Here is a 15,598-nt window from a genome sequence, read left to right on the forward strand (position 1 = left end):
TTCTACTATTAAAATACTCTCAAGCTCTCCCAGGAACACAATTCCCGTTTCTCAGTAACTTCCTCTGACCTTTTCAAACAGTGTCACAACTACAGGTACAGAGGGCACAGAATCCCCCCAAATATCAAATTTGTTTTGACATGTAAATACAGGTAACAATTTTGAAAAGACAAAGGTTGGAATCCATTAAACAAAAATTCATACCTAAGAACAGAAGCCTCTCACAAGATTTTGCCTAACTGGAGGAGAAACGGTCTGAGTCTCTCATGATCAAAAGTGGAGATGCTGGGTGTTCATTCATGTACTCACATCTGCATTGTTTCTAATAGTGGCTGACTGAAATTAAAATGAATTAAAATACAGTTCTGGTCCAAAGAGCTAAGCAGCGTTTCTTTAAAAATGGAACACAATTAAAAAAAAAAAAGTAAGACAGTGTTAAGACAAGACCAAGCCTTTACTGGATATAGCCCCCCATTATTGAATGACCAAGAAAGGGCTTTGATATTAGAATGCATCCTATTTTATTATGATCTCTTTTGTTTCATTTCTCATTCTCATGAGTAAAAACTGAGAATTCCCCCCATTTTTTGGACTACATCCCATCCATCCACATATATAACTGCCATAAGAATGATTAAAAAGCACCTGGGTGGCTCAGCCAGTTGAGCGTCTGACTTCAGCTCAGGTCATGATCTCACAGTTCGTGAGTGCGAGCCCCGCACTGGGCTCGCTGCTGTCAGTGTGGAGCCTACTTCGGATCCTTTGTCTCCCTCTCTCTCTGCCCCTCCCCGCTTGCACTCTCTCTCTCAAAAATACATGAATTATTTTTTAAAAAATTAAAGAAAAACAATGATTTGAGTTATAGCAGTTAATCAATAAAGCTTTTATTTTATCTTCTCCCAGCCATGAAACCTACCACAGTCCCCTCCTGCCACTGAACTTTTCTTATATTTACGGTCTGAGCTACTTACTCAGTATTTACCAGAGGCTACTTTGTTATGTGTGTCTTTGTGTTGTATGTACAACAGTGACTCTCCTAACCTACCTGGTCTGAAGCAGAAGGCCACTTAGTCACAAAAGTCAGAGGCAAGAACAATACAAGTTGATGGTACACGCAAATCACTTCATTTTAACATAAAACATATAAATCTATGTTGACTTGTGATGTGGGGCAACGGCCTACTCTTTACATACTTCTTGAGATTATTCTTTGTAAGATTAGACAGCTGCATAACGCACAGAGATCAAGTCCTCTCCATGGTGAGAGCCCATGAACTCATCTCCAGCACCGGGCATCTCCATTCTCTCTCACGCTATAAACCTTCACAGCTCTTCGCCTGTCCGCACGGGCCTATCGCCGGAGATCTGACTTCTTTCTGCCTAAGGTTTCAAATTCTAAAGCTGTGCCCCGAAGAATGCGGTTTCTGGGTTTGGGAGGGAGGAGATGGTCACTCTGTGACAGCTGGGAGTGACAATCCCACCTAGGCTGAAAGTGAACCCGCTGAGTGTGAGCTCTTCGTGTTCATGGACAAGCACCATCCACACCTCTGCCCTCTGTGGACTCTGCCAATGCTCTGTACGTGTTTGCCAGAGGGCCAATATTTATGTCTAGTCTGTGGAGAACCCTAAGTGGGGTGTATGTCTGTATGCAAACTGTATGCTCTTCTGACTGAACTGAAAATTCCTTTTGTCTAAAATGTCATATCCCTTGGGACGCCTGGACGGCTCAATCGGTTAAGCATCTGACTTCAGCTCAGGTCACGATCTCGCGGTTCGTGAGTTCAAGTCCTGCATCGGGCTCTGTGCTGACAGCTCAGAGCCTGGAGCCTGCTTCGGATGCTGTGTCTCCCTCTCCCTGCCCCTCCATCACTCGCTCTCTGTCTCTCTCTTTCAAAAATAAATAAACATTAAAAAAAACTTTTTAGGGGCGCCTGGGTGGCTCAGTGGGTTAAGCGTCCGACTTCAGCTCAGGTCACGATCTCGCCGTCCGTGAGTTCGAGCCCCACGTCGGGCCCTGGGCTGACGGCTCAGAGCCTGGAGCCTGCTTCAGATTCTGTGTCTCCCTCTCTCTCTCTGCCCCTCCCCCGTTCATGCTCTGTCTCTCTCTGTCTCAAAAATAAATAAACGTTAAAAAAAATTTAAAAAATCAATAAATAAAACTTTTTAAATGTCATATCCCATTAAACACAATGCTTTAAACACGAGGTCTATTCAACGAACGTGACTGGCCGATAGTTATCAACAACACCTTAGTAGAGAACAAACTCTCTACTTGTATCTGGGCGGTATGAAGGAAGCTATTGTATTTTTGATTATTACCATGTGATCTGAAGGCATGATATAAACTGATGGTGTATATGAGTATTACTTTTCCAAGAAGAGGGTAAGGATGGGGTGCCTAGTCACTCTGGGTTGATACAGATACTATGCTTCAAAACAATATGGTCTGGAGGAGAGCTATTTACTATAATTCCAAGTGTGGCTCCTTCCACCCCATGGAACGTTCAGGTCGGCACTTAGAGCGAACCTGAGAACAGCATGTGGCCCTCACCTTACCTAGAAGTCACCTTTGTTCCTATTCCTCTCCTTCACATGACTACCTCCTTGTCTCCTTCAGGCCTCAGTTTGGAAATGTCTGCTTCTAAGAAGCAAATGTGGTTCTCACCGCAAACTCTTTGGCTCCCTGTACTCAGGTGTTTTGATGCTGGTCTCCCGGAGGCCACAATCTGCTTGAAGTCAAAGGGCAATTCTGACTCACCATTCTTTTTCTGGTCCCAGCAAAGTCTTACCTATGGTAGACCTTCATTCTTGTTTGTGAAACAGATGCATGTCAATCACTTGTTACTTCATTGAAAGTGCTAATACCTCAATGGACATAGTATCACATAATTTTCAGATTTCTTACATTTAACACCAATGTATCTTTAACACAATACAGATCAGTTTTTCTTATATATTTCAAGGCACTTACTGAGAAAGAATAATGGGAGACTAAAAGCCCTGAAGGTTTTAAGGGAAAAGTCAGCAGTATTGGGCATCAGAGGCCCAAGTACTAACTCGAGATTCCGGTGAGGATCAGAGACCCAGGAACACCCAAGTGTCCTGGGCAGAACCCACACGTGGTGTAATGGAAAGGGCACTTGCCATTTATTTTGTTATCTTTGATCTTCATGTTTCAACTATTAAGGTATGGACACATTATCTTAAAAAAGGGATACAAGCATTTGGGACTGTAAAGGCACATGATATGGTTTTGCAAATATAACTAATCGATGGATCAAATAACACTCTTGGGTAAATTCGTTTCATGTGAAAGCAAAGGGAGCATTTTACCCCCCAAAAAAGGAATTAAGAACAGCCAAAGGGTGAATTAAGGACATGGGATCGTGGATTTGCATGACAGTGAGACCATGAAAGGAACAGAAGGAAAAGGGAATCTTGGCTTGTTGTTTGGAATTAAATGCTATCTTTCCAGAGAAATAAATGGTGATCTTGGTGTATGAGGTATTTTCTATTTAACGTAATACTCTGTAACGTGAGTTATGAGTGACGTTCTTTTTTGCTCTCAGGAAGCAGCTTCCACACCAAATGCTTCCCCCCACTTTCAGTGTGGCTCTGGCAGGTGCACCATCCACACTGTGAGAGGGAGGCTTTGCTGCCTTATTAGTGATATGGCAGCATGTCCAGCATTTATTTCTATCTGTTTCAGTACAGACTAGCTAAGCAAGACGCTATCTTGGACCTTATTTGACCGAAAGGAACTGAATGTACTAATTCTAAGTAAAGAATAAGAAAGCAAAAACACACTCAAACATCCGTGCACCTATGACTATGAGGTCTGCCATCTTTTTAGAACATCAGGGCCTGCTGGCTTAATGAACATAAAACTGTCAGCAACACTTTATTAGGTTGATAAGGGAAACACTTCCTTTGAAGTTAGGCCAGCCCAATGACTGACATGCCACACAGACCAGACAAGCACTAATGATGGACTGTTCCATAATGACGGGTGTGATTTTTCTTTTTTTTAAGGGTGTGATTCTTGAATGTTGAAAAGACTGTATCAGGGACAAACCACAGATGGATTTGAAATTCAACAGTTTGGTGAGACAGGACAGTTGGACTTGAAAAAAAAAAATCACTATTTGCACGAATACTTTCAAATTAATCCCCTTGAAATCTACGTAGGTCTGTTTTCTCTTTATGTTCCAGGGATATTATCATTAAAAATATTAATTTCTTATAGTCAGTACTTATAAGTTTAACCAGAGTCTTTCAATGGAGCAGGACTAAGGAAAGCCCCCGAATACTATGCTTAATATTGAATAAAGCAAAACAATAAATTTCTAACAGATTGTTAATAGGGCTTCTAAAACTTCTGCAGGCTAATTAAATGCAAACAAGGGGTTATGGACTTTCAGAGAAAGTAATTTTAAGTTACAATATCTGTCAAATGCCCTTTTGTTTCTTTGTTTTTGTTCTTTTGTCTTTGAAGGATTTGGGTCAAGAACAGAGGAAGAGAAGTTTGCTTTCAGCAGTTTCTAAGAATTCTCAAAATGCCTACAGAACTTAAGCTAGGTCTGACAAGTTTTTGCCATTCAACTCATAGGCAGACATTATAGAACAGGAAACAGTCTGTCTCCTAAGGATTCATTTCTATGCTGCATGGAATCATCTAGAACCAGTGACCAGGAACTTGTGAATGTCTTGAGGGGTCCTTGATAGACATATATTTTGCTGGTATCTTAACTGACCATAGCATATTCACTCTAGAAACCAAGGTCTTTAAAGAAGCCTTCAGAGAATAGCATAATTGCCCCTGGCATGTTTTGAAATTTCTAATTGCACAGACAAATCATAAAGCAGGTTTCTGTGGTTAATACAGTAACCACAGTCCCTAGCATCTCTGGGAACTATTCCTGGGTCTCTCTCAGACATGTCTAGAACCTCAACTAGGACCTACAACATTAAGTATCTGGATGCTACCAGCCAAGCTCCCACAAATGGAGACAGTGCTATGCTGAAATATCTTGGTTTTGATGTTCTACCATGCTGACATGCTCACAGGGGTCAGTTCTAACAGTAAAAAAGATATTCAGATTGATACCATTTTTTCTAAAAAAAAAAATAAATAAACATAATACTGACATGAAGTTTCTGAGGGGGCGTCTGGATGGCTCGGTTGGTTAAGCATCCGACTCTTGATTTCAGCTCAGGTCATGATCTCATGGTTCATGCAATCAAGCCCCACGTCAGCTCTGTGCTAACAGTGGAGAGGCCCTGCTTGGGATTCTCTCTCTCTCTCTCTCTCTCTCTCTCCCCCTCTCTCTGCCCCTGCTCTGCTTGTGTGCTCCCTCTCCCAAAATAAATAAACTTTAAAAAAAAAAAGCTTCCAAGGAAAGGATAACATTCCCAGATATGGGGTGCCTGGGTGGTTCAGTTGGTTAAGCATCTGACTTTGGCTCACATCATGATCTCACGGTTTGCGGGGTTGAGCCCTACATTGGGCTCTGTACTGACAGCTCAGATCCTGGATCCTACTTCAGATTTTATGTCTCCCTCTCTCTCTGCCCCTCCCCCACTCATACTCTGTCTCTTTCAAAAATAAACATTAAAAAAAATTCTCAGCTCTCTAATGATTGAAGAGAATATCCCTTCTGATTATTACTGTTAATTAATGCTTAATTGATTGTTAATTAATTAAATAAAAAAAAATAATGATGTGCTTACAAAATGGACGCATCTACCTAAGAAAATCATCCTATTTCTCTTCACTAGTTATAATTTCTCTCTTCTTTGTATTTGCAAACCTGCTCTCTCTCTAACTGATTATTACTGTTAATTAATGCTTAATTGATTGTTAATTAATTAAATAAAAAAATAAATAATGATGTGCTTACAAAATGGACGCATCTACCTAAGAAAATCATCCTATTTCTCTTCACTAGCTATAATTTCTCTCTTCTTTGTATTTGCAAACCTGCTCTCTCTCTAACTGGTCCTAACCTAAGAATCACTGTTTGGAGCCTAAGACCTAATTCTCAATATTGAGCTGTATTGAAACAAAAGAATAGGGGGTTTCTCTTGATTTTACCTTTCTTATCTTCTGCCTTTTCCTCCAGAGGTGGTGTTTTTTCAGCTACACAGCCATTACCTTCTTCAGATTTTACTACATTTTCCTCTCGGGTAGATTCCTCTCCGATGGGTATCATGTGCCCGTTTGAATTTTCAAAGTTAACTGTTACATCTCCATCTAAAATGGGGAAAGAAACACCTAGATGTCTAACTTGATGGTTTTCTTAAAACCCAGTTTTCCAGTTATTAGGACTATAGGGTTTGGGTTCATGTATCAGGCCCTGGGAACCAAATACATCCTGTATTGTTTCACCATGTTTTACTAAACATTTCATTCAAACAAAAGAGCTAGGAAATCCTTAGTCTTGGGGGAAAAACAGTAATGGTGGGGATATCCACGTGCCCTTTTAGGACAGTAGAAATTATTATCCTAATTATGAAATATCCCAGGGCAGCACAGCCCTTCTCTTCTTGCGTTTGGTTTTGTTGAAGTCAGGACTTAGGAGTCTCTGTCATTCAGACACTGAACGGTAAAAGGAGAAATCTGAAAAATGGAATAAACATTTTAACAAGCACTAAAAACACAAGGTGAATATAAGTACACAGATAACATGAAATGTAGTTACACATACAAATGATAAGAGGGATAATATGAAATTTTCCAACTGCCACTGTCTCCAGATTGTTGCATCTATGATATGCTAACTTTACATAGAAAGATAACTGCCACTCTGTATTCAGGAAAAGCTAGTAGTGAGGCTAATTTTATTTTCATTTTCTTACTTATGGAAATATTAAAATGTATTCAGATCATTGTCACACATAACTGACCAAAAGCCTTTAATGTGACCTAATAATAATTTGAAAACATTAGGGGGGAAAAACATGTAATTAAAAGAAAAAGTAATTGCAGAGGAACTTTTTAAAAATCACAACTGAAAATAAAATTTGCAATATGTTATCTAAATCAGAAATAACTAATTTTAATCCCTGAACTTTCACAATTTTTAGAAGCTTCAAAAGTGAATGAGATTTTGCATAAACTCTTAACTCAGTGATACTTGAAAAGATTAACCTTAGGTCATATATGGAACATTTGAAGAGGCTTTGCTACCATTGTAAAAGTAATAATAATAATAATAAGAAGAATAAAGTTGAAGTTTTGACTTTGCAAATTTGAAGAATGCATAAGCTATTCTTATGCAGTTTTTTATTAATCTTATTTTGGCAATCGTTACAAATAAAACAGATCATCTCTCATATTTTCATTAAATATGACTGAACTGCTTTGGCTCAACAATAAAATCCATTGGCCTTCTCCACAAAAACAGGCATGACATTTTAATAAGAAAAATACATATCATGGAATTCTGTCATGCTCAAAATGAAAATGAAATTGTTGCTTAAGCCATATAACTTCCAAGTACCTATAATCTGATTCCTGTCTAAAAGTAAAATAGACAATAATTGAAGGTAATGCCATTGCAAATAAATCTTAACTATTTCAATAAAATTAAGGTAATACTTTTCGAAGAGTATAGGTCAAACCAAAATGAAACCAAAAGACTCTTCATTCTTATTATTAGATCCCAAGGAATTCACTATTAAAAACAAGGGAGGGGAGACATAATGTAATGTCCAGGTATTAGACACAGGAAAACCAAAAACTAATGCAAGAATGGAAAATTCCAAACAAAGTAGAAAACCACTTCTTTATATAAAAAAACCTCAATTTTTAGGCAACCCAAATATAAATTTACCTTTGAGTTCTCTGGCTTTAGTCGATAACAAAAATATGCTGAAGTTATGTTAGTGAAAATTTAATTCTGTTTCAACCCTTATTAAGCTAGAATTCTATAGTAGGTTAAAGAACCGATTTTTTAAAATCTAGAACAAAAAAGCTAGAGAGAAAATTAATAGTCAAAGTGCAATAAGAAATTGGATTATCACATAAAGTCAACAAAGTGGAAAGATACTTACTTTGAGGTATGAAATAAAGCTAGCGCATATGAAAATAACTGTAGAAAAAGGAGACACATATGTGATAAATACAGAATTCAAGAATAAAACACAGTAGAGATGAAGTTATTAATAACTAACTGGCGTGTGTATTGAAAAAGTTTTCTAGTTTTGTACATTATTGTAGAGTTAGAATAAGTTAAGTCCTTGATACAGTTTATGTATGTAAGTAAAATACACACACACGTGCTCGCAAAGGACAGCAGGGAAAGACGCTGACGTTATAGCAATAAGAGCATTCGTGTGCAAAGGCAAAAGGCAACTCAAAAAAGGTTGTAAGCTTAAAGTGAACCAAGAGATACACAGACGTCTGGGGGCTTTACCTCCTTCTGCTCAAACAAGTGTATCTGGGATATAGTTCACAGAGAAACAGAGATAAGGAGAAGGCTGTGAGACCAAAAGGTGAGTGACTCATCAGAAGGTTAAAAAGTACACCACAGGAGAGAAAGAAAGGAGGCTGGAAGGCAGGCAGAAACATCTCCTTGCCCTCGTGTTAAAGCTACGGGGAGAGATGGAAGGAAAGAACCAGAAATAAGGAAGGAACTTGGACTAGACCTTGGAATTCTCAGGAGAGAAGGCCAATTGTTGAACTTTTAGCTGAAGTTAGATCTTACTGTAAAAAAGATAATCTAAAAGGAATAATAATAATAACAATATAGCTGAGAGTGGGGGTGGGGGGGGGGGGGGGGGGGGATGGGTCAAACCTAGGGGAGCTGGAGGGATTCTAAAAGCCTATCTGGCTCACTGAATAAAGGGCAAAATTGACAGTAAGTGTCAAGAGAGCTGAGGCAAGGTCAAGCACATCAAGGCAAAGAATGAATCTTCACTGGTAGAAGACGGGAGGCTGTCACCAAGCACAGCAGCTTCCAGTCTCTGGCTAGAGCTGAAAACAGACCGAAACTCTCAAGATAATTGTTTTTGGAAAAATGACAGAAAACTATTTTTTCCAGCCCTTGGTTGAAAAGGGGAAAAGACTGTTTACTATTGGCATCACCAGGAACTTTCAAGGTTTAGGTCATTTCTATAGGTCTACTTAGGGGCCACAAAAAAGGCAGAAAGTACAATTCAGTAACTTATGGCTTCCCAAACATTAAACCTATTACAGTATGGTTAGGTGAAAAATTGTTTTTCTTCTTTTATGTTTTAAAACTTGTAATGTTCAGCTCACAAAAGTTACAAAAAGGTCAACCAGTGTCCGATTTCTGGGAAATAAGTATATGATATCATAAGCGATCAAGTACATAGTTTAACAGATTAGGCAGAGCAAAAACCAATCAACACTAAGGATTTCTTTAAACTGGCCATTGCCACTTGTTTTTAGAAAAAGTAAACTTTTTTCTAGCTATGATTTTTTAATCAGATTAAAAAAAAGGGGGTCTTTATATCTGTCTTTCATACTCGGTAACAGTTTCATCATAAATTTTTCCATTTTTCCTTTCTTTAAAAAATTTCCAAATTGGGGTGCCTGGGTGGCTTAGTCGGTTAAGCATCTGACTTCAGCTCAGGTCACGATCTCATGGTTTGTGGGTTTGAGCCCCGCATCAGGCTCTGTGCTGACAGCTCAGAGCCTGGAGCCTGCTTCGGAATCTGTGTCTCTCTCTCTCTCTCTGCCCCTCCCCTGCTTGTACTCTGACTCTGTCTCTGTCTCTCTTTCAAAAATAAATAAAGATTAAAAAAACCCTTTTTTTAAAAAATTTCCAAATAAATGATACCAAACAATTACACTGGCCAACCCCAGAAAGGGTATTACTCTCCCCAGAAAGGGGATTGATTGCTCAGTGGATTTGTAATTTTTCTCCTGCCTCCCAAGAGATTAGAGGGGAGACAGATTTTAACATTTCAAGTCTACCTTCAACTGACAATAAGTTAGGGATGTGCATTTTTTTTAAAGCCCCAGACAGGAAATAAATAGCTTCCTAGTAATGGAAAACTAGAGAAGACATAAAATTCATTCATAAAACAGAATGAGAAAAGTATAATAGGTCAGAGATTGAAATCAAATGCCTAAAACTGTGAGGGCTCAAGAAAAATGGTATTATTCATTCCAGACTTTTCCCTACATTCTTTGAAGCAGGAGTAAAATAGTAAAGCATTCCCTAGCCCTGTTCAGGAATTATTCAGATGTTGGAAAAAGTGTGTCATTTGGGTTTATAAATAGTGAATTCCAAAAGATGTTCTCTGCAAGGCACATTTATCAGAAAAAGAGAAGTAGTATGATTTCAATTCCAAATTAATAGTACTTTGTTTCATAAAAGTACAGTAATACAACTTTAGCCCAGTAAATATCCAGGGGGTGGGGCAAGGGAAGGCATGAGGTAAATCAACAATTTTGCAACAAAAATTCCCTTTAGTTTTAATAGTAGTGGGAGCAATGAAAATTATTTGGCATTACTTATTTGGAGAAATAATCAATCGTGGTGTCTTCTTCTGAGGGTCTATCTTGGTTTGTACCTAATCCTTGTCTTTTTGAGCAAGACTCCCTCTTGGGAGGGTAATAAAAGGGGGCAGGGGAAGATTAGGGGCAGGGGAAAAATACTTGGAAATAGTAATTGTTAGTGAAAAGGTGAAAGACAATTAGATTCAAAGAAATGAAAAGAGCACAACAGTAGGAAAATTACTTGAGAGAATGCATAAAGCAGATTAATTTGTCTATTCATGCCTTACTGATTGAACATTTGAATGTATTATAGAGAATAAAGGACAAGAGGTACATTGACATTTCTTTTCTCTCCCTTTTTCTTTTACTGGTAGATTGAAGAAACCCAAAGGCACCAGCCAAGCTAAAACTCTGCATTTACTCAAACAATTGAGATAACTTGCATAGAAAGACTGAAGCTCAAGAAAAGAAGAGGTGTCATATAAGCATTTGTATCTTATCTGTATCTTCAGCCAGTTCACCTTTGGAGAGCTTTAGGGTTAGTGACATACGGTGAAGGACTCACCAAGAAGGTTATTGAATTTCTTTTCTAGAATACCTTCGATCCTCTGCAGCCCACAAAGGCATTCTGAATTAAAGCAAGATTCTCAGAGGGCCATACTCACTGCTTTATCTCCCAAAGACCATGATCATCTTAAATTTCAAAAGAAAATGAAAGAAAGACCAAAGAATGAGAGATCAAGTTACTTTAAATGTATGATTAATTTCCTCACCTTGATCAGGCAACTCCTTAAGAACGCCCCTTCTTATCAGCTCCTCTCTACTTTGTCTTGTGGATATCTTCCTTTCTAATACTTTTAAAGAGAATAAGCATAAGTAAGAATCAAGTCATTGCTTAAAATAATTATGAAAAACATTGCAAGTAGAATCAAACACATTTATTCTGTTCACTTGAAGGCTCAAACCCCAGTGTTTCTAGTCGTCTCGGAAAACATGTGGTTGGAATCAGTATCATTAGGACAAAGGCAAAGGACTGCAGCCCATGCTCTGAAACCCAGCCCCTGGGCCTGGTCCTTCAAACGACGATGTTTGGCCAAGAATCCAGACACATGATTTCCTATCAACTAAAGAGCACACAGTTTGAAATATTCCTTTTTTTAGGCATTCTAAAACCGGCTTCTGTGAATATGCAATGTATGTAAAGGGTATGTATGCTTACATTTAAACCAAACAAACAAACAAACACTCAGTAAATATTCAGGTAATTCATCTGAATCCCAGTGAAAAAGGACTACTCTTCCTCCTGCCATCTATCACAAAAGTCCAACACATCAGATCTCTGTGACTCATTTCCTTGCTATACTCAAAAGGTCTAGCATGTTCCAGTACAGCCCCTGACAAACCCCAAGTCTTAAGAGGATGGAATGAATTCATGCTTTCACAGGCATGTAAAGGGATGGGGATCTCAACACTGCCTCTTCCTTCTGGAAGAATTTAAATTCCTGTTACAACTTCAGAGTGGAGAAGCTCAGGGTGGGACTTTAATAGTATTCACTTTATGTGTATATAATATTAGTTTCCTGAACCCTGCAGGTCTGACTCTACTCCCCACTTTGAGGGGCCAAAGAGGTGTGTAAAATTAATACGGAGTCATGTCACCTACTAATCCTCTGAGCCGACATTCTCTGACGTGTGTTCTTATACAAGTCTCTTCCCTCTAGATGCCCTGTTAGAAAAAGCATCTTGACACAGCAAAAAGGGGCCACAGAAAGGGCAATTTAGGTAGAAGGAAAGGTACGTTGGTGGAGACTGGGTAGCCACAGCAGGACTGGATTCTGTTTCCCCCTAAAATTCCTATTCCTGGCCTCAAAATTTGCAAATCCTGGAACCACATGAACAACATCATTTCAAGATCCAAACTAAACCCCATTACTGCAAGCCCTACTCTGACACCCAGAAAGAGAACTCGTACTAACACTAAGCACATGTTTTCTGGGGGTGCCCCAGGTGGCCTGAAGTAAGGACACTTTGAAGACAGAGAAGGGAAGGGAGAGGTGTGTCTTGGGCCAAGAGCTTTGGGCCAAGCACCTGCACGTCCTCAGTAAGTGTTTAGTAATGGCATGAGTCCCAGAATACCAACACTTAGTCTCTCTTGAAGAAATTGAAATATTTTTTACCTTTTCTGATAACCATTAATTGTGTATTCCTCTTTAATCCTGGTATTCGTCTTTTATCCTGACCTTTATCCTGACAAAGGTCAGAGTAAAATTTGATATTTAACACAGATTTCATATGACAACTCCAACGAAATCTGTTTCCTCCTTCTTAGAGACCTGAATTCATTTTTATTTTATTTACCGCATATGTGCCCTTTGTTCCTGGTTTTGTCAAACATAGTTTTGGATAGAATCAGAATATAAACAAACAAGACAAAAAATAAATGAATGAGTGAATGAACAAATGGTCAAAAAAATAATCACGAACATCTTATTGGTTCCAATGGAGACACACACACACAACTTCCCATCTTCCTTTAGATTACCACCCACCCTCACTCTCCACCCTCTTCCAGAAGCACGTAACAACAGCTCCCGCAAATGTTGGTCATTTCAATGGAGGATGGGGGGGTGGGCAGCCAGAGCTGTTCTTTGATGGGAGTTCTTTCATCTAAAAAGAGTGCTGTTATTTCAGTACAGCTTCGATTTGTTCAGGCTTTTGTCAATGAGAACTCCTGTCAGCACAGGAAGCCAAACAACACCCACAATGACACCATGGGGTACTGCAAAGACAGTGCAGATGGTTCAGAAGGACCCTGACCACTGTGGTTCCCCAAGGATTGTACAAACCCATTCATGCTTGACTGGGGCTCTGAGGAGACCCAGGCCCGAGACAGATTGGGGCAGAAGACGGATGGGGCTAAATTTGTCCAGGGAAGTGACAACAGGACTTGAGGTGGGACAAGACCATAGAATGGGGAACAGATGCCAAGTTTAGGCAGCTGCACCGGGGTCTGGGCTGCTGGTCGACCTCTTTGGACCACAGGACGGCTCCTGCCGCTTGCCCCAGCCTCCAGGCCTGGAGGTGGGCCCAAGGATTCCAAGCTTGAGGACACAGGTGGCAATTGCAAGAGCAGGTGCCATTAGCCACATTCTGAGGGGCCAAATGCAGTCGATTCAGAACATAGTCCTTGTGGCTGTCTGCCCCTTCACCTTAGGAAACAACTTTTCATTGTTTGCTGTTTCTGCAGAGTGATCTAAAACATGAAGTGGTTGTCAGGGGTCCTGGATTCTAGTCCCAGAACTTCCACAATGAGTTCTGTGAGCTGTCTGAATCTTCAGGTTCCAGTGCCTCTGATCTGTTATCTGTAAACTGAGGGACGCGATTCAGTGATCGCTAATGGACAACTCATCCAGCTCAAATGTTGTGTGATCCAGTATCATTAATCAAAGCCATTCTGTAATCACTGCTTTGGGCGCCTTTAAAAGCTTTCACTCTTGTACTGAAAGATCGTCTGAGAGCCCAAACCTATCTTTTGTTTCTGCCTTTCCATTATGAATCCCTGAGGATGCTTCAGTTTTAAGTTTTAAGCTTTCTGTTGCTTTAGTTCTAATTTAATCTCAGTTAAAAATCCCTCATCTTTCTTCCTTGCAAATTCTGGAGCTTTGAAGCAGCTTGGCTTCCTGCCAGGAACTGAAACCGACAGCTTTGTTCTTTGCTTTACCTCTTATAAACGGGCCCTGATAGGAAAACGTCTTGGCAATTTGTTTGGTCTTTGGCTGAGCGGATTTTTAACACGTAGTGCAGATAACTGTGTACGGGGCCAATGAGAACACACTGCAGGCGACTGAGCATGGAAAGTATGTTGCTGGGGCACAAAGTTCCAACCACTGCTCTCCCAGAAGAACAAGTATCACACTCTTCATCTTTTAAAATATTTGCCTCATGTTTATATAGTGTCTGTATGTTTGCAAAGCACATTCACTGGACACTTTTTCATAGGCTTGGAAGCGTTCTGCATCGGAATGAGTCTGAGAGGTCACTCCCGTCCAACCTGCCGCCCAAAGCAGGAGCCATTTCAGGAACATTCTTGAGATGTGCTCACCTGCTGAAAACATTCAGAGGCAGGATGGCCCTCTTCAGGCATCTGTCACCCTCGTTCTTAGGAAGATATTCCTCATAAGGAGTCAGAATCCCACTCCCTGTAATTTTACACGTTCATCAAACCCGTGCTCCCCATAGCTCTAAAGTAAGCCATCCGTGACGGGAAAATAGTCTGAGTTACCTTTGTGTTCACTGAGAGCAAAGTGGGTTGTTGAAGCCCCCTAGAACCTGATGCCTAGTATAGTATCCAACCAGCTGTTCTTTGACTCTGAAGTTCACACTGATCTGTGCAACGATAGCAATAATGTTGGGGGCCTCACAAATACTGCTGGGGAAGAGATTTAGCAGGGAGGTCAGATCATTGGATGCAGTAGCTAGGTCTCTCCATGAAAAGTATGGTTACCAGTTGAGTAAACAGCTCATGGTTACTTACTTTTATCCCAATTAAAAAAGCGTGTGTGGTTTTTTTTATGAAGATCAAAGCAAACCCACGGCTTCTGTTTTGCTCTCTGGATTGGGTGAATTCAAGTTCTGACAGTTCAATTCTGGTTACAACAGCACACACTTTGCTAAGTGAGGGATGCACTGTGCCCCATTTTCCTGCCTTCACGCTTATACTCTGGTGCTACAAGTATTTGAAGAGGACTGATCTTCCAAAAACATCCAATGGCTGTCCATCCATCTCACTTTGAATTCTCTCTCTACTCCTTGGCATGGTCTCCACCATGCCCCCCAGGGGATGCTTTCCTCACCTCTCCCTCCTGGCTCTCTCTGCTCCAGCCCCTCCAGCCCTGCTTCTTGTCACCTGATGCAAGCAGCAAGCTCCTGCACGGTGGCCTCTGTCCTTACAGGATGGGATTTCCCCAGACCCCCACACGGCTCATTCCACCACTTCCTTCGAGTCTTTGCTCAAATGTCACCTTATCAGAAATCCCTCCATCGCACAGCCGTGGAATAGCTTGTTCGTCTTCTCGCCTCTATCTACCTTATCCTGCACAGTATGTCACCCCCTCCTGAAATGGGACC

General features: G+C 40.2%; 1 protein-coding gene across 7 annotated transcripts in view; it reads right to left on the reverse strand.

Moving 5' to 3' along the window:
- The window catches only part of PHACTR2 (phosphatase and actin regulator 2), a 194,521-nt gene that overhangs the window by 55,514 nt on the left and 123,409 nt on the right, over window positions 1–15,598 (reverse strand). For all 7 annotated transcript variants that reach the window (XM_040448987.1, XM_040448983.1, XM_040448982.1 and 4 more), the window contains exons 3-4: window positions 11,245–11,325; window positions 6,095–6,253 (exon numbers count right to left, since the gene is read on the reverse strand). In XM_040448987.1, coding sequence (XP_040304921.1) covers window positions 6,095–6,253; window positions 11,245–11,325 — 240 coding nt within the window. The remainder of the gene's footprint in view (window positions 1–6,094; window positions 6,254–11,244; window positions 11,326–15,598) is intronic.

Source organism: Herpailurus yagouaroundi, unplaced genomic scaffold (assembly GCF_014898765.1).
Source record: "Herpailurus yagouaroundi ecotype Mexico unplaced genomic scaffold, PumYag 198, whole genome shotgun sequence".
Lineage (NCBI taxonomy): Eukaryota > Metazoa > Chordata > Mammalia > Carnivora > Felidae > Herpailurus > Herpailurus yagouaroundi.